The sequence below is a fragment of the Setaria italica genome, chromosome III (genome assembly GCF_000263155.2).
Source record: "Setaria italica strain Yugu1 chromosome III, Setaria_italica_v2.0, whole genome shotgun sequence".
Taxonomy (NCBI): Eukaryota; Viridiplantae; Streptophyta; class Magnoliopsida; order Poales; family Poaceae; genus Setaria; species Setaria italica.
This window is the reverse complement of record NC_028452.1, coordinates 26,594,102-26,613,741: the sequence shown is the minus strand read 5'-3', so window position 1 is coordinate 26,613,741 and position 19,640 is coordinate 26,594,102. Positions and strand designations below refer to the sequence as shown.

Below are 19,640 nucleotides of genomic sequence, written 5' to 3'. Positions count from 1 at the left end.
GTACTATGTGTACGCGTGCTCGCCCCTCGGAAGGGCTGAGAGGTGCGGCTTTGAAGGATGGGATGTTATAGAGGACAAGCCAATGGTGGCTCCTCAAAAATGTAGTGTCCATGGCCGCCGCGGCAAGAAGAACTTCCACATGGCATAGTTAGCCCAAAATGTCAAATAAAATTGTGATAAGATAATTTGCCATCATTTTTCTTAACTAGTCAACTTTGCCACCAATAACACATTATCATATACGCACATCATTTTAATCCAATACAAGTAGCAAAATCATTTTAATGCATCAAAATTAAAATTATCAAAAAAAAGAAAAACTAACTGGGGAGGGAGCGCGGGGAAGGCGCGGCGGCAGCCCACACGGGAGCCGGGGGAGGGAGAGGCATGATGACAGCACGCGGCGGAGGCGACGGCGGCGGCCTGAGCAGTGACGATGATGGTGGCGGTTGGGAATGGGGGCGACAGCGATGGGGACGGGGGCGACGGGCGACGGACTGGGGACGGGGCGACGGCGGCGGTCAGGGCCGGGGGCGACGGCGACGGGGATGGGAGCGACAGAGCCTGGGATAGGGTAGCGGCGGTTGGGGACGGGACGACGGCGACAGAGCCCGGGACGGGGCGACTTAGTCGGGAACTGCTAAGTGTTTGGAGAAGACGAAGTATATGTAGGTGCGAAAGTTTAGTACCGATTGAAAGACCTACTCGTACTAAATTGCTCCATTTAGTACAGTTGGAAGCCTTGCCCGGTCCTAAATTTCTCCATTTTATACCAGGTAGGACTACCAACTAGTACTACAATTGCTAAAATGGTGTGCACTGTCTTTTATTCTCCTAAGTTTCCTTTCCCGCACGCACTGTTTTTATTTTCCAAAGTTTCCTTTTACTCATTCTAAAATACTCTCCATTCTCCTTACTCTAATCCTCATGACATATAAAAATTATATATATGAAATAGTAGAGATAAAAATTCATCATATATACATATTAAGTCTTACATAAATCAGATACTTAGAACCTAGGATCGTCCACATCACGACCGTTAATTTGGAAGACAAAAAGATACACCAATCCTAAAATAATGGTACAACATAAGATCTACGAGTCCACCTACTCTAGCTGAATTAATATCATAAAGAAATCTTGAAATAATTGTCCAAACGTCTTTCGGAGCAGTGTCATATTTTCATAATAGAAGTATGTTGGCCCAATAGCCTGTCTAGGCAAAAGACCTGTTGATTGAGCATGGCCCATTTTGGCAATCCAAAACTAACCAAAAGTCGATGGGTCAAGGTAAGTGAACAAATCTCTGTCTGAACCGGCTATTGATCACCATACTTCTATTATGAAAATCTGGCTCCAAAAGGTGGGTGGAAAACTATTTCAAGATTCTTTTATGAAGTTCAGCCAGAGTTTGTGGACTCTAAGTTCTTTTGTTCTCTGGTATTGGAGGAACGGAGGTGTTACATCCATTGTCAGTCCATCTGTGTCGTATTACGTGAAAAATGGATATAGAGCTTCGTATTAGATAAAGAACTTGATCAATATTAAGTAGGGGAAACAAAGAGTAAATGCGTTTATAATATTTAGTCCTCGCTCTAAAAAACTCTCCATTCTTCTTACTCTAAAAAACTCATTCAAAAAACTCTCCATTCTCCTTACTCTAAAAAACTCTCCATTCTCCTCATTCTAAAAATATCAACAAGTACTCCATTTATAACATAAAACTCATTCTAAAAACTCTCCATTCTCCTCTAAAAAACTCTCCATTGTCCTCTATCTAAAAGATCAACAAGTACTCCATTTGTAAAATAAAACTCATTCTAAAAAACTCTCCATTCTCCTCGTTCTAAAAGATCAACAAGTACTCCATTTGTAACATAAAACTCATTTAAAAAACTCTCCATTCTCCTCACTCTAATAAAGCAACAAGTACTCCATTCGTAACATAAAACTAGCTCAAAAAACCCTAGAATACTATTACCAGAGGAGGGAGAATGAAGTTGCCGGTCTAGTGAAGAAGCCGGTCAAGTGAAGAAAAATGAAGCTCGAGCTAATGGTTGAGCTTCCTCGAGGAGGAAGGAAGCAGCTGATTTATAGAACAAATGATTACTACCGGCTGGTAGCTTCAAACCGGTACTAAATGGTTATAATTAGCACCGGTTCAAGCTACCAGCCGCCATTTAGTACCGGTTGAAGCCACCAGCCAGTACTAAATGACTTCCAGGGGAATCTAGCTGTTGGCCACGCGGTCCACGAGCTACCATTTAGTATCGGCTGAGGCTCCAAAACCGATGCTACAGGAGCTCCGGTGGTACTGTTCGTGACGACCGGTACTAACGCCGAGCGTAGTACCAGACGAAAATACGTCCAGTACTAATGCGTCGGACGAATGCTTAGTTTTCCAATAGTAAAATAACCTCTATATAAGTTGATAGTACCGCGAGAGATATGAATCATTAGTACCGTTGCTTATACATAAGTTACTAATTTTTTTCTCTATTTAAGTTGCTACACAGTTCATATATAAGGTACTGCTATACAATTATTATAAGTTGATAATAGTTTAAAAAAACTCAAAACATATTAAATATGGACCTTGTTCCATACATCTCGTTCAAAAGAATATAATGGAACAAATGGATATGAAATGGATGATTCAAGGTGAGAGTTATGTACGATCAAAGAAAATGAATCAAAATTACCTTGATGATGTCAGCGATGATGATATAACTAAAAAGAAAAAAAATACTATTTCCCTCGTTCATTTTCCGACAGCGGGGTTGCTTCACGGGCATGTGGCAGAAGCTAATAGGGTTGCGCAATTGCTTCTCCCCGCGACGGATCGCGCCTTAATCCTATCCGTTCGAGTTATCTTCTCGTTCTTCTCAAATTAAAATTAAAAACCCCTAATCGCCGACTTGAAATTTTTGCTACATCACCTGCCTTATTTGTAGTGATGGCTGCCTGGCAGGCACATCAGAGTACCGATTGAATAATCTTTAAGCAGTAGAGATTCTTTGTGCCTGGCATGTCTAGATTAATGCTGGAATGATCGGGATTATGTAAATTAGGCATTGATCAATGTGCGAATTATTTGTTGAGCTTTGTTTAATATCATCTATCCTGGTGATTTGACACACGAACTTGTTGTACGGTTGCATTGGCCGCTTGGTTCCTTTTTTATTAGCTGCAAAGTACCTCAAAAAGAGCAAAACCAGAAATTTATTTTTTTTCTTTGTTGTAGGGAGAGCGGTGCTAATTTTCAAAATCTTGCTTGAATGTGAGATCTTAATAGTGGCTGCACGGTTGCGGTCTGAGCCTGAGCGTGACACCGAGGTATGGAGCTTGTGACACTTCAGCCCACAGGCTCGTCCTTGCGTATTCAACAATTCATCAACTATGGAGGTAGTCGCCAAGATCGAAGGCAATCGACAGAACAGTGGGAACAGGGAGCCCTAAATGCGGAGCGGCGAGTCATTTTCTGTGTATCTGCTCAGCAAATAATAAGAGCATCAAATCATGTTTTCTTTGTAGCTGAGCTGTGAGTGTCACTAATTAGCGTTTTCCCGCCAGAGATACGACACATGTATTTGCAATATTGACTCAAGGCCGGATTTGCTGCTGGGAGGATGGGAGGGAGGGAGGGACCGCCAACGAAAAGATGAGCCAATCTGTCTGTTGGTGTCCTGGGCTCCTGGCCTGCTCTCTGCCTCTGTGCCCTTGATTCTTGGAGTGGGTCGGGCTGATACTCCTTTTCTTCATGGGTATGGCCGAAGGACTGTAGTGATGGGCTGGGCTGGTTGATCCTCCAGGTCCTCGCTCCCACCTAGTAGCAAAATAAAAAAAAAAAGAGAGCAAACAGTTGGCCACTCTCTACATCGCTATGCATCGAACGCAAGCAGCAAACAGTTGATGATGAGATTGCACAACTACTACGGAGATAGCAGCAGTAGCCACTGCGGAGGTCGTGCCAGTGTAGCTTTCAGGTTCAGGCAGCGAGATGTAGGCGTGTAGCTCTTGCTTTAATTTTTCTGAACCATGCTGGCTGTGCTGCCGCAGCAGCTTGGGCTGCTACAAGGCAAATGCAGACAGCAGGGGCAGACATGGACTGAAATGGCAGCCAAGAGGGACTGCTGCTGCCTTGTTCTTGTTTCCTCTTTACTGATCTTGCCCGTGAGGACTGAGGTACCAGCCAAAGCCAAACAAACTGTCAGTAGTCATTGTCTTTCCAGTTCCAAGCATTAGCGTTTTTTTGGACCACGACAGCATTTTATCACCTCCACGCAAGCATGCAAAAATTGGGCGAGAAAAGATAATGAGGGCCACGCCATGTCAATAAGCTACACGACGGGTGATTCTTTTAAACTGTATAACTTAGATATGCAAGCTGATGATTTGATGTAGCAACAATATATATATTGACATAATGACATTACCATAAGATACCCCTAACTAGCATAACATGCAAGATTATTGACACTTGCAGGAAGAGAATATACTTTGCTCTCTTCAAAGGAGGATGGAAATAAATAGCTATAGGTATAGCATGGAGTTTAGACGGAAAATCTTGTGCTCCTAGCACTAAACTCCAACAGCATGAAATTAAACTCGATCGGACAGTTCTAGCAGGTTGATCAGTTTGAATGACAGTTCTTGATTGCTTGAACCACTGCTTGCTCCACGGCATGTGCATCGATTAGATCCTCACCTTCTTCCTGCATAAAATCGAAATGAGTTTTATTTCAACAGAAAAACAGGCTGATGTTTACGCTCTTTAATATCTATCAAGATTTTCATTAATATAGAGGGTGTGTATACGGTGTTTCAGAATTCCCACCTCTCCTACAGCTTGAAGACGGAATGATCCAGCGCAGGTAGCCCTAGCTTCAAGCACGCTGAGCCCAATCTCGTCAAATGCCTCAAGAATCGAAGCAAGTAGTCCTGGGCTACACTTGTCCATGAACACATTGATGAGGAAACCGTTCTCTAGGATTTCAACACTCACCAATGGTTGGCAAACATTGGCGTGCTGTGCGGATGCAATCTCTTGGTTCAGCTTTGCGATTTTCTGTTTCAGGTCTTTGATGTACGATGATGCGTCAGCAATTATCGACATGTTATCTCCCTGCATGACACATGCATCATACAACTTTCAGTTTCCGGGTGAAAATTGAAATGACGTGAAAGATGAATGGTTAATAAAAAATAGCATGACTGCACAGTACATAAGTTTAGCTACTGTACAAACCACTTTGTTGTTTTTGACATTTCATTCGAGAAGTAATTTTGAGGCTGTTTATTGGTTCAGATAATAATGGAAGTTTGGACCTGATTTACCAAGGTGGCCAGGTGGGTGTTGATTCTCAAGAAGTTAGCTTTCAATCAAGATAAATCAATCTATATCTATCTACCACATATGCAAGAAATCAACAACCGAAAACTAAACCATTCAGGCAAAGCTAAATGATCAGCCCCCTAATTTCTGAGGGGAAAACCACCTTCCTTACTGAAAGGTAATCAACAGCACATAGCAATACAAGGAGCTGGATTGTTTCGCATACATAACAAGAGGATGATGGGTGTTCGTCCAGAAGAACGAAGAACATATAGCGCAAGAGCACTGGATAATCTTGACGAGCAGATGAGCAGATGAAAATTACCGCATGAGAATGAGTAACGCTGCGGAGGATCTGCAGCTTCTCGTGCAAAACTCCTCTCTTCTGCTCTCTGGACACCATCTCCCTCTCCTAATTCCTCTCTCTACCCTTGTTCTTCTCTCGGTTGAACGAGCATGCTATGGCGACGGGGGCTATTTAAAAGCGCTACTCCACACATGACGACCCCCTGGCATGAGGCCCACCGTTTGGTTATACATGGAAGTCTTTTACAATCTTCAAGGCTAATGGTTGCCTGCACTACTAGTAAAATCCTGCTGGGATACAGTAACAGACCAAATAATATGGCCACGCAATTAATATTTGATACCATGAGGACGCAACCGGAGATATGCACAATCATTGATGATTAAGAGTATATACAGATCATCAACAAAAAGATTTGGAGACGTCAATCTGCAGGCTGGCTGCTGTATATATACAAATTCCTGACGCGGTTTATTAATTGGTATAATCAAGAAAAAATTGGAGTAGTAGCTACTAATAATTCCATTCGATACGGTTTATTAGGGCAAGAGCAATGTATTAGACCAACCGATCTATGTGGATAGGCCCAGGAGTAGTCTGAATAGATATTACAATCCCCACAATGCTAAGCCCATAAACAGACATAACAGTGGGGCCCGCAACGTAAAAAATTCCACAGCCCACCATGCACCGCTTCCTCTTCTTCCCCTTGAGCACGACAGCGCCGCCGCTTCCTCGCGCGCCGCCCGCACGGCGCCGCCCCATCTCTCGCCCACCTCCGGCCAAATTGAAGCGTCCACCACCAAATCAAACTCCCTCTCCAGCCAAATCGAGTAGCGAATCAGTCTCCTCTCCCGCGGCTTGGTGATGGCTTCCCCTGAGTTCAAGGTTGCCTAGGCGACAGTAATGGCGTCCTCCATGGTGAGGGAGGGCTGGAGCATGGAGAACGGGGGAGGAGCGTCCTCTAGTCATTAGCTGCGAATCTCGTCCTCGTCCTCGTCCTCGTGGGAGGAGCATGGGGTGGTCTTTATGCTAATAAGCTAGGTTATTAGTAGCTATGAATGGGAGTGAGCCTGATTGCAATGGGCCAGCAAAGCGTCATTGTTGTACATCCACGTCAGGCCAACTCCCGGTCTGCAGCTAGCGCATGCACTCGATCTTGTCATACAAACCAAATGGGGTTCACACACACACGCGCTAGCAAAAGTACAAAGGAATGTACTTTTTGGTCACATGACCCCCTGATCGATTCAGGGTGGATACAAAACATCGAATTCCTCCCCTCATTCTTTCCCCTAAACAAATGGCTCTTACATTCTCTACCCCATTACTATAATGGCGACACTTGGGCGCATCAGTGCACATATGCCGTGGCCAACGCATATGACAAGAGAGGTTGGGAGCCACACCACATCACCTGCATTGATCACAGCTCTCCCACTTTCCAGCTCCTGCGAAATATCCTATAGCTCTCATGGCATTTCAAACATCTACTGATTTTACTGGAAAATTGTATAGACCTTATTCGAAGGCTACCTAAAATAAAGATTTTAATTAATAAACCTAACTTATTTTTGTGTGTGTGTGTGTGTATGTATATGTAGATAGATAGATAGATATAAAGCCCTTAGATAAGAGAGGTTTATTTTCAGCTCGTGGAAGGCTCCAAAATAAAACAGGCTAGCACCTCTTCTAGGTAATGTGTTTTAATCAGTACACTGTGTCATCTGATGTAGTATACATACAAACTAAACTAAATCTTAATAATGAATGAATGAAATACAAGAAGAAAACAAAGGTCGCAGCATCACGCACTGCGTCCGCTAGCTCTGCCACACGAGCAGGAACAAGAAAACTCCACATACGTTATTCCAGCTGGACGGCCACGCACGCCTTGGCCCCTGCCGGAGATGCGTACACGGGGGGAGAGCACATGTATACAAGCGGCCGGAGGGGTTCACAAGCGTACGCGCGCCGGGAATAAGGCTCACGGTAGACGGCAAAGCCGCGGGCGCGTCTCGTGAGCGCGGGGCTTTGGCGCCTTCTTCCCCCCTCCCCCATGCTCGCATACTACAGAGCTCTCGTGATCGATCGCCCCCCGCCCACGGCCACCTCGCCCTCCGCCTCCCGTTGCGGCTACTTGCTAGGCGTGGCTCGCGTCGTCTGGTCTCGAGCCGGCGGCCGGCCGGCCGGCCAAGGTCACGGTTTGCGACGAGTGGCCGGCCGGCGAATGGGGTTCCGGCACGTCCGCTGCGCGCCGAGCTGAGCCAAAGCCAAGCCCGTGTCGCCGTGGGTGCGTGCATGATGACTGCCATGCATGCTCGGGAGCACGGTGTGTTCGGACCTGTGTTCACGTGCGTGTATGCATATGGTGGCTCTCTCGCTGGGCGCCGCGCGTGAGGCTTCGTCGTCGGACGTCGTCTCGCTCACGCACGAATACCCTCGCACCGCCGCGCGTGATCCTGGCGGCTGCTTCTGCAGCATCGATCGGTGCTCATCGATGGAGCATGCAACAGCCATGCACCTAGGGTACAACGACCGCAGGCGTTGTCACGAGTAGCGTGGGTATACCCCTGCTCGCTGGTCGTTGTCTTTTGCATTAGATTCATAGCTGCTGCTGCTGCTGCTGAATGCTATGCTACGCATAGTGGGAGTGGGGATTTGCCAACTGTAGTAATTAACAACATAACGAACATATGGTATATGATCAAAGTGGGATAAGTATTGTCATCCTGATGGTATTCATAGCATAGCGAGTCTAGTAGTAGTTTTTTTTTCCCAGGGTCTAATTGTAGTTAAGATAGTGCGCAGAAAGGTCATGCTCAATATAGCGAGATGACGGTATATCTGTTACATAAATGATCATGTAGTGATTACATGGTGAACTGATACTAACATGCCAAAATAAAAATGCAAAGTGATGGTTTACAAAGTTCGTTGCGAGTTGTTAGAAAATTCATAATACTCATATAAAGTCGCGGAAATAAAATATATAAAGTGTTTGGCTCTCAGATATCTATGGCTTGGTAGATGACAATTTAAAATTTTGGATAGTATGGGTAAAAGGAAAATGTATTGTAGTGGAATAAACAATTAGTGATCGGTGAGAGATGGAAATTAAAGGAAGGTTTGTATGAGGACAGAGGTTGCAATGTGTTCAAATCCTACGATATGCATGCTCTTTTTGCTTCGAAAATTTGCATGGCCTGTGAGTTATGATCACGTGATAGCTTCGAGGTGGCCTTACGTTTCTACAGCCTAAGATGATAATTTTTGAACCATGTAAGATGGCCCTTTGCATAATAGTGACACTATTACATAGCTCTATTATGTATTTTACTACTACTAAATAATGCTACTAAAAATAGGACTCGTCCCTATTGACTCATCTGTACGTGCTGGTAAAATTAGAACCAACACAGATAATGCATCACTGCCGCACTTAGTGCTAGCACGTCTTTTGCTACTAAAAATACTCTGTACATGTTGACTCATTCGTGCCGACAAAATAAGAACTGACACATAACACATAAATTCTAGATCACAAATGAGTCGACAACAACAAGGTCCCCAAGTGTTACTGCAGACACGGTTACCTCCGTAACTACCTGTGTTGTCTCTTCTAGTGCACTGGAGCGGTGCAGGGATCATGGGTAAGCAGCGTGCTCACGATCTATCGTTGCACGACCAGGGCGGCAGATCAAAGGGATTAGCCGCCAATCCTACGATGATTGTGCTAGATTGATCTCCTCTGGAGCCGCACCACATCGGGCAAGCTTGAGGTTTAAGAATAACATTCTTCAACTCATAATACCATGAAAGCAATGTAGATAACTGTGGGATGTATTACTTCATCCTCACGAGTTGTATATATAGGGTACATGGCTTTATATTTTCATATAAAAATAAACAAAAAAGTAGGTATTTATGAGTATTTTCAAATATATATTATTAGTGCTGCAATAAGCAATGTAACATGTGAGAATATGCATCTCCTAATTTCACCATTTGTGCATCATTTTGGCTAATACATAGTGCAAAAGAGTGCTTAGGCACATGGTAGGCTGAAATAGGAGTTGTTTGCAACATTCTTTAACTTCAGGAGGCTTTCTAAAAATTGTCAAAATTAGCCCCTAAAGGAGCCCGAGCTACTTTTCTCTGTAGTGGCTTGTTCTTGTTCATTGAGGGGGGAGAAAGAGCTAGAGTTTGAGAGGAGAGGGAGAGGCTTTGATCTACCAAATCCACCAATAGAAGAGTGAAATTTGTGGGGATTTGGAGCGTCCCCAACCTTGTTGGCTTCCACCTCTTGTATCCTTCGTCTTTATAGTGGATTGATTGATCACTGCCACCCGTCGTTTTCCCCGCAAGGGTTTCCACGTAAATCTTGGTGTCTACTCTTGATTCGGTATTTCTCTTGCCATATGTGTTGATTGCCCGCTATCTTGCTTGCTATTTGTGCCATTTGCTCACGGGTGAATGGTGTATGTATGGTTGTTATATGAGGCATACATGGGTTCTTTGGATGTTTTGGTTGGTTAGAGATGTTGGTGTTACTTGAGGCATTATCTCCTTTGGTCATCTTCAGAGATGTTGGTCAGTCTTCAAGTGTTATCTCCATTATGAAGCTTCTTTGTGACTTTGTCTATTGGAGAGAGTTGCTTCCATCAGGTATTCTCTCTATTTGTATGAAGATTCTTCCAATTTGGAGTCTTGTTTGTGGTTACCGTCTGCTTGTTGCGGTTGGCTTTCAGTTGGAGCAGTTTGATATTTGTAGATTATTTGTATTGAGGCCCTTTTATTGAGATCTATGTTTATGGATTGTATTGATATTTGTTGGAGACAATATTTGTCTATTGGTAATTGGTATGTGGGCTAGATGCATCTTTTGTGGGAGTCATACACTAGATTTGGACCAATTGTTTAAGAAGAGCCCTTATGGATTTATTCATCTCTAGGCAATTTCAGATGGTCTGCTTTATTTATTTGCTATTATTGATAATATCTTAGTTGCAACTCATTTGGATCATTATGAATAGTTTTTTGGAAAGTGAAGGTTGTGCTCCTTGAGTTTGAGTTGGAGGATTTGGTGTAAAATGGAGTTTGTTCTCTACATGGATTATTGAGCTTGAGTTGAGGTCAACGTTTGGTATTGAACTTGTCAGTACATTGTGATTGTCCTTACTCATTTTGTGAGATCCAGTACATAATTTGTTGGTACTCTGTTGGCTGCACATTTATCATCTCCACTTAGATAATTGTTACTAGAGGAGCAGTTGTAAACTCTGTGACTTTCATATTCTATCAGTTGACAGTTTGGGGCACATGGATGTTCACGGGCGCAATTTACTTATTTAGTGAGTGTTTGTTCCTGAGTTATGTGTTTCAGGTGAGCACATTTGGAAAGCATGGTTTTGCATTCTTCACTACTTATTTAGTGCCTCAGATGATTTCTTGGCATATGCATTGATGATCGAGCAATTTGTTCATATTTGGGTCAGGAGGTCAGTTGCACATGTTCAGACATTTGCTGGGGTGAGGATTTGTTGAAGACCCAGTTTGTTTGTCTGTTTTGTTGAGATGTGTTTTGTATTTCCTGGTTGTTCTATCTTGCTCGATTTGGTGGCTTCATGTGAAGCATTTGATGGAGGTATTCATTACACATTCAAATTGGAATTGAAGATTGACTATTTGGCATCATAATCATGGGTGTTCTGGACATGTTGTTCACTCATCAAAGTTCATTGATGTGTTTGTTGCTGGTTCAATCCTTGGCCATGTTGAGTACGATTTATCTCCATGTGGAGTGTTGGAGATGGTGAGCTTGTTGCTTGTTGATTATTTCATTTGAGGATGAAGAATTTGAAGATTGGACTTTTGACATCAAGAAACTTGATGTGTTTGCTCTATGGTTCAATTGTTGTTGAGGTGGAGAATTGTGAGAATACGCAGCTCCTAATTTCACAATTTATGCATCATTTTCGCTAATTCATGGTGCAAAAGAGTGCTTAGGAATATGGTAGGCTGAAATATGAGTTGTTTACAACATTCTGTAACTTTAGGGGGCTTTCTGAAAATTTTCAAAATCAGCCCCTAAAGGAACCCGAGCTACTCTTCTCTGTAGTGGCTTGTTCTTGTTCATTGAGGGGGAGAAAGAGCTAGGGTTTGAGAGGAGAGGGAGAGGCTTTGATCTACCAAATCCACCAATAGAAGAGTGAAATTTGTTGGGATTTGGAGCCTCCCCAACCTTGTTGGCTCCTACCTCTTGTATCCTTCATCTTCATAGTGGATTGATTACTCGCTACCGCCCGTAGTTTTTTCCCGCAAGGGTTTCCACGTAAATCTTGGTAACTACTCTTTGTATTTCTCTTGCCATATGTGTTGATTGTCCACTATCTTGCTTGCTATTTGTGCCATTTGGTCATGGGTCAATGGTGTATGTATGGTTGTCGTATGAGGCATACATGGGTTCTTTGATATGTTGATGACTCGATGAATGGGGATTGATGTGTTAGGGAGCTACTGCTGCAAGTATATTTGCTTATGTGAAGTTTGGACAGCATCTTGTTTGAAGTATTGATGTTAAAGGGTTGTTTTGGTCTATGCACATAAAGTGTTCGGTGAAATGCTTGGCTTGCTAATTTGATCGCTTCTGCTGCCCCTCTGCGCTCACATAACAAAATGTCAAAATAAAGGCCAAATTATGTAGTTTTCTCAAGCCACGTCTTATATTTTGCTCACCATGCATATTGCCAATTATTCCATTATTATTTTTTTCTGAAAAATTATGGAATTAGAGACTAGAAAATGTGATAGACATCCAGGCAGCAGGTTGTAATAATGCAAACTAATTGATGACTCTACAAAGCCTATATGTTACCTTAACTTTTCCGTCTCTTTAATTCTGTAAAGTCTATAGTGTTTCATAAGACATCGATTGAAGTGCAATCAACAAGTTCTCTTACATGTTTCAGGTGATGTATATTTTTGCACAGAAGTTGCCATAGCATGCGGTTGGAATGAATCGACAACGAGATGATCAATCGATCGTTCATAGCACGACAGATTCATGTCCAAGATGTCATCATCGAGAATTTGCATTGTACGATTGATTGATAAGTGATCAATCAGTTGTCGCATAGTTTGGAGCACGTCGTGGGAATGGAGAATGAGATTACTGTTGCTCCTATTAAATAGGAGATCTCCCTCTCCACACGACGGGATTCTTTCAGGTGCATCCAAGCCCCTAAAAGCCGAAACAGAGGGGCACAGAAACGCTGAAAAGAAACCAGGATAGGCCAAAAGGTGACTCACGAGGAGAACATACCGAGCGAATACGAGATCACCTTCCAAAAATTCTCTCACGTGCACACGAATTGCTACTTGGTTGTCACTTGTATAAGGAGTAAGGACCCCAACCAGTGTCACGTACTACTGTGCTGAAAGTATATATAGAATCAGTGTACTTCTGTACTAGCAAGAAATGTAACTGGCTAACACATTTCTGTCAATAAGGCAGAAAAAGGGGCGTTGTCAGCTTATAGACAAGTTACATTGAGTTTCACATTATTGGTTATATCTCTGTGACCTAAAGACATTTATATTATTCTCCCTATAGATATTCTTTTTGATAAGAGATGATATCTTTCCCTCTTCTTATTCTCGCACCTCCACATCGGGTTCCGCTGATGTGCTAAATCTTAGACATTGCTCATTCCAGATAACCGAACCACAATGGGTCAATATAATGGCACACCGGCGCTTACTGCCACATAGATAATAACAAGCTCGTAATATAAAAAAAAGATAATAACAAGTTAAACATTAGGGTGCAATCGATCTGTTCTGGTGTAGCTATAGCTCTATCTTTCAAATTGTCGTCTAAACCGTTCAATAGGTATAGTATGCGAAAAATAAAAGGAAGCAAAAGAGCCCATCCCTGAAGGCAATCTGCACAAAAGAGACGAACTGCGTATCGCACCATCAAGATTTCATTGAAAAACGGTAGCAAGAAAAAGGGTGAAAACGATCCAAGACAGACTTACGCTTACTAATAATCCAAACATGTCACAATCCCATGGAGCGTTAACACAATAACACTAATAAAGAAATGCAGGTGATAAGATACTTTATGCGTGAGTAAACCACTATACATCACTAAAAATCTAATAGAAAAGAATGAATAAGACTGAAAGGGAAGAGTGTGGCTGCACACATGTGTAAACATGCTAAATTGCTAACATGTTGGGATGTCACGGTATGCACAAGGACAACCTGAACTTTGCAGAGGAAAAGATGAAAGTCTTACATCAATATAGTGAAGTTAGACTAGCTAGCATATGTTGCTGCATTTGGATACGCCAATCACTTCAATTTTGTGTGATTTGGACAGACTCTGCGGATAACTGTGTTGACGATTTTCTTAGGGCTAGCATATGTTGTTACATTTGGATACGCCAATCACTTCGATTTTGTGTGATTTGGACAGACTCTGCGGATAACTGTGTTGAGGATCTTCCTTGGGGCGCTATTCACTTCCTTGGAAGCATCCATCATTTTCTTCCCTTTCCCCTTGAGCCACGTTGTTCCAGATTCCCTGACCATCGGGTCGGGCGACGGCGGCGCCTGTGGCGTGTTCCTCCATAGAGGCGTTGCTTAATTTGGATGCTCGCACAAACAACCATCAAGGTGTTTGTTGGAAGAAGGAAAAAAATCAAAAAAAGAAAGAGTGAAAAAACAAAACTGATGGTCTCTGAGCCCATCCTAGCAGGTTAAAACTGACGTGACAGCAATTTTAAAATTTAAATAAAGAATAAACATACTCAAACACCTCATAATTTTTTTTGAAAAAAAAATGGATGTATTTTAGCAAACAAGAAATCCGACAAAAAAAGAGCTAGAGCCTGGCAAACAAGTTCTACATGCTCTAAATAAAAGATTCAATAAATATCTAAATATAAACAAAGGATCTATAAATTTCAATTAAAATCTTCAGCAAAAATATTTGTTGCCATCTCGATATTTGTTCTAAAGATGAAGGGATTTCTGTAACTGACAACAGGATTTATATGAATTAACCGCAGCTAAACAAGAGACCTCAGGGATATTAACATATCCCTACGGGTTCTAAATGCGTGCTGGTGCTACTTACGCTCCGGCATCCGATACTGTTTGCGGATAAACAAATAGTCACCTTGTACTGATCATCATTGGCATCAATTCCAAAGTTACAAAAATAATAAAAAAATCAATATAAACTAATTGGGATATTCACTAGTTCACCAAGGTCTACTTCTTTGATCCTTTTTCAGCCTCTCCTTCACCTTTTCCTAAAAAAAGAAACTGCCAAACCGTGTGCAAACAGAGAGGAAAGGGTACGTGGATATACGTACATTGTGAAAAGATAAATGTGCTTCTCAAAAATAAAAAAAATGACTCTGCATATACGCTATTGTGTCAATTTACTATACCCTGCTTTTCTGCTGTTCCACTTTCGCTTTTGTTTATTCCAAATTTTGATCCACAAATTTGAACTTCCATCTGGCCATTCTAAACTGGGAAAAATAGGGATTACATTCCAATCAATGACGTACTTCTACATCATTTGAATTTGAGCTTTCACCAGAGAACACCCCGCAATGCTGCTAAACAAGGCCCAACTGCCTTCACAGACGGACGCAAACGGGAATTTTCTGCATTAATGTGTACACACTCCATAATTTACACAGGCTATTTCCAATACAATACCAAACGTAAGGTATTCCAATTTGGGCCCAAAACCCGGTAGGTAACCTACGCTGTTTGGGCCCAAAACCGCAAGATAGGACCAAAAGCTAGACCTTGCAAATGAAGAACATTACTTAAACAAGCAGGCAGACAGACCAGGTTAGCTAATCTAGTTCAACCTGAAATATTAACGTTCCATAGATTAACTTATACAACAGCTGTGATTCAAGATAAAACAACAGTACAAAAAAGAATCATAGCTTTCTTGACAATTTGCTAGAAATTATGAGGCCGTGCTCAAAAATTACAAGGCAAGGGGCAAGAGGGTACAGAAACTAAACAAAATCAGAAGGAACCACCAAGGATGAGAGCGAGTTATATGCATTTGGCTCAGCAAAGGGCAACACAAATTAGCTCACTCGCTGGATTGGACACCACCTCCTACTCCTGCTGTTGCCTCATCGAAATCGTTGAAGCTGAGGCTTAGTGTTTGCAGCTTGAACCCAGCTCCCTGGATGGCTTCCACCAGGTTCGATGCCACACCCGTAGCTTGTACAGTTGTCTCCTTTGTTAACTGAAAGAAGACACGACACCAAGATTGTACATCAATCAGAGCAGTATATGACATCATAAACTGAGCTTGCTACGTGACACTGAGCTTTGAAAATGTAACACAGAATTGACTGCAGATATTACAGAGGAGAGCACTATCTACTGTTTTTTTCAAGAATATCGGTTTCACTGAAACACTGGAGCAGATAGCGTAAATCAATTTGCTTGCAGTTACCTGTGACCTAGGTGGTGCCTGTACTGTATTAGACTATTAGCTACTCCCTCCGTCCCAAATTACTATTCATTTTGACATTTTCTAGATACATTTCTTTTACTGTGTATCTAGACATAAGTATATCTAAGTGCATATCAAAAGGTATGTACCTAGAAAAGCCAAAACGAATAGTAATTCGGGACGGAGGGAGCATATACTGGGGCTCCATGGCCTTTTCAGTGCAGAACTGATGTATGTGCTTCACGTATGAATGAAAAATAAAATAGCAAGGAAATCATGTCAGGTAAAAACTTCCCCACGAAGCTATTACTTGGTTAATATTTCTTCAATCACAACAAGGTTTGTCTCTACAGCTTGTGTATTGGTTTGGGGCCGAAGGATTTTTTTTTTGCATTAATTCAATGGTTATTATACAATGTGCTCCAACAATGGCCAGACGTCATACACGGTGCATGAAATTGCAGTCTAATTGTGTGATTTTGTCTCCAGTCCAAAATATTCTTTGTCATGTTTATTCTCAACAAGGCAATACAGTTTATGGTCAGCCTACCAAAGGAATGCAGTTTTCTAGTAACAAGACAGATAAATTCCTGAGATTTTGGAATACAAAAAGTTTCTGCATCCAGCAAAATGTCTAAGTTGAATAATCAGTAACCAGTTCAAGACAAGAAATTCCTGTTCAATTACTTCATTGCCAAGAAGAAAGAAGAGATCTAATTTTGCAGAAACTGAACAAGGTTCTATTTGTGACCAAAATCGTTTGGAATCTGGATCAGAGATCCTTGCTTGGAATATTTAAGCCTGAAAGAAGGTGCTGAATAGCTTGCAAAGTTAAACTTTGAGATTCTAGAATTTCAGTAAAACACAAGTTCAAATTATTTATTTAATTGTATCATAAACCTTGAAAGCTGCGAGAAAAGCATCTCCTTTCTTAGTACCTGATTTTTTCCTCCTATGTAAATTCAAGTTTCCAGAAAACTATGTTCCATCTCAAACTATGAATTAAACTATCCGGTTTTCCTTTTCTGAGGAAAAAGATCAAACTGTATTTCTGACTATGGTTGCAATAACAGTTTGAGCCGGACTGCACACAATGTACCACGGAAAATCTATGCACACAGACAAGCGCACCAATCTGTGACTAGTGGGAGCAGTAACCGAACGAGCGGGCCCAAGAAAAGCTGACGTACCACAACACTTGCAATGCCTTCTTCGATGAGCACCTCCAAGTCCTTGACCCCCTCCATACCCTACAGCATAAAAAAGTATTGATTTCTCCGTCAATTGACGATTTTTTTATTTCTTTCTGCTAAGTATTTACAAAAATTAGAGATTGACAGTAAAAAAGTGTGAAACAAGAGGAAACTGAAACCTCGAGTGATTCGGTGATCTTGGGAATAGCCCTCTCTTCCATGGTGCCCTCCGCCTTGAAGTAGAGGATGAGGGAGTCGGACGTGTAGGCGGGCGCCGCCGCCTCCGCCGTGGCCGCGCGCACCACCGCCGGGCGGCGGCTTCCTGCCCTCCACCCAGTGGCGTAGGAGAGCTGAAGGGAGACGCGGCGAGGGAGGAGGGATACCGCGGCGGCCGAGGGGAGCAGGTGGGTGGAGGCCGGCAACGACATCATCTTGTCCAGAGCGGCTCCTTCCTCCTCCGCCTCTTATCTCAATTTGGCTGCTTCAGTTCTTGCTTGCTTAGCTTCCCTCTTTGTTCGCTTGGCCGACTCGTTTGTGGGAAAGATGAGGATTGCTTAGCCGTTTCCTTTTGGATAGGGTGCGGGTCTTTTTTTTAAAAAAAATCTGAAACCCATTTATGCTTACTCGGGAAACCAGCGAGCCCGAGTTTAATGTCCTAAATTACTATTAGTTTTATTTTTTTTAAATATACTAGTCCACCAACCCGTGCATCCACACGGGCTAGTACTTTTAGATGACATATAATAAATATTATAAGTTATTATTTAGATTAGTGAGAACAATCAATAATATTTTCTATTTTTTGCTTTCTTTTATGTGTTATTTTCTTAATGCTTATGACATCATATAATTTAAATAGTACATAATACATTAATGAGCATTGGTTGTTATGATTGGGCATAATACATTAATGAGCATTGGTTGTTATGATTGGGCAGTGAGACCAATACATTTTTTATAGTGCATACTATTCTTTAAAATTAGTAATAAGTACAACGACAATAAAAAAAAGAAAATCATTATGTTTCTTGTCGTCTCCTCGGTACTTCCCAGTGTAGCATATATTAATCAAATTTAAGTATATGAGCACGTGGGAGGCCCCTCTTTTGGAACTCAACCATGTAGATATCTACATTGAAAATGGATATTGTTAGCTCACCTATAAATGAATAATTAGCAACATACTTGAATATGGGATGTTCATATTTACCTGCAATAGGTTTCCTACATTGTAGTCCATGTTTTATGTCTCTCGTCAATTTCTTCGTGTTATCTTGAAACACTGTACTGTTGATGTCTGGTAATGGTCTTTGACCTCCTCCTTCCTCAACGACGTTACACACAAATGACACAAAATAGTTTAAGGTGTTGAACAGAATGACATATCATCATAGCATTTTGGTAGTTTTGTCCCCTGTAAATAGTGCGCTCTTGTAAAGGAGACGATAATATTATCCTCTTTTCAACGTGTCCATCTCTTGTGTCTTTTTCTACGAATGTTTTTTTTCTGGTAAAAGAGTCATCAGTGTCTACCTCTTCATTTTCAGTAGTTATTGTGCAGCCTTTGTATGAGTTGTCTTCTACTTTCTTCAAATAATCAAAAAGAAAACAAATTTAGGTCAGAATTTGTTTCATCAATACAGTAAACTTATCAAATAGTAAGGATTCAAAAGAAAAGGTGCAATAAAATACTTAGTAATAATGAAAATGTGTTACATTTTTAACACTTTGCATGTCAATTCTTGAACTGCTTTTTCTATTGAAAAAAATATCTTTGGAACAGTATAATCAGATCAAAACTTGTCAAGTTGTACTCGGTCATTCTGAACTGAAAAATCAATGTTTGTCCACATATCTGCTGATTCATTAATTACCATTTGTGCTTCTTTGTCAAAAACTACACAAGTTGCAACTGCTATTGGATCATTTATTTGAAACTTAATTTTATATCTGCAGACATTGTTCTCCTATTAGAAATATGAGTACTAAGATTGTAAAGTACTAAATAATTTACCTTGCTTTAGATTCAGCTCTCTTGTCACATTTATTGCAATAGTAGTGATCAAACTTTTTTTCAAGTTACTTATTACAATCGCCTCTACTACATGAGATGTAGTACAAACCAAAATGTTGCATTAGTTTCATTTATTGTTGCTTCAACGGTAAATATCTTATCGTGTAAGTAGAAACAATACCATCAGTATGTACGTAAGTCTTTAAACAAGATAATCTATAATGAACAAACTAACGCATACCTGATTTGATATGTCAAACAATATCGAATTCAATTCT

At 41.5% G+C, this 19,640-nt stretch overlaps 2 protein-coding genes across 2 annotated transcripts; both read right to left on the bottom strand.

Moving 5' to 3' along the window:
* Positions 1–4,358: 4,358 nt before the first annotated feature.
* Positions 4,359–5,813, bottom strand: LOC101782258. Its single transcript, XM_004962371.3, has 3 exons — positions 5,664–5,813; positions 4,841–5,128; positions 4,359–4,718 (listed from the first exon to the last, which is right to left on the bottom strand). Exons 1-3 carry the CDS (start codon positions 5,739–5,741, stop codon positions 4,638–4,640), a joined length of 447 nt encoding a protein of 148 aa, XP_004962428.1. The 5' UTR covers positions 5,742–5,813; the 3' UTR covers positions 4,359–4,637.
* A 9,689-nt stretch (positions 5,814–15,502) lies between these two features.
* On the bottom strand, positions 15,503–17,923 carry LOC101781856. Its single transcript, XM_004962370.4, has 3 exons — positions 17,528–17,923; positions 17,346–17,405; positions 15,503–15,942 (listed from the first exon to the last, which is right to left on the bottom strand). The coding sequence occupies exons 1-3, from the start codon at positions 17,777–17,779 to the stop codon at positions 15,784–15,786; spliced, it is 471 nt and encodes a 156-aa protein (XP_004962427.1). The 5' UTR covers positions 17,780–17,923; the 3' UTR covers positions 15,503–15,783.
* Between the last annotated feature and the right edge of the window lie 1,717 nt (positions 17,924–19,640).

Bases quoted from the DNA above. Each gene is read 5' to 3' on its own strand.
- LOC101782258 (XM_004962371.3), bottom strand. From the start codon at position 5,741: ATGGTGTCCAGAGAGCAGAAGAGAGGAGTTTTGCACGAGAAGCTGCAG. The intron at 5,129-5,663 runs GTAATTTTCATC...TGTGTCATGCAG, and splicing joins GCGTTACTCATTCTCATGCG to GGAGATAACATGTCGATAAT. The intron at 4,719-4,840 runs GTGGGAATTCTG...GATTTTATGCAG, and splicing joins GTCTTCAAGCTGTAGGAGAG to GAAGAAGGTGAGGATCTAAT.
- LOC101781856 (XM_004962370.4), bottom strand. From the start codon at position 17,779: ATGATGTCGTTGCCGGCCTCCACCCACCTGCTCCCCTCGGCCGCCGCG. The intron at 17,406-17,527 runs GTTTCAGTTTCC...TTTATGCTGTAG, and splicing joins AGATCACCGAATCACTCGAG to GGTATGGAGGGGGTCAAGGA. The intron at 15,943-17,345 runs GTACGTCAGCTT...GTCTTCTTTCAG, and splicing joins AAGGCATTGCAAGTGTTGTG to TTAACAAAGGAGACAACTGT.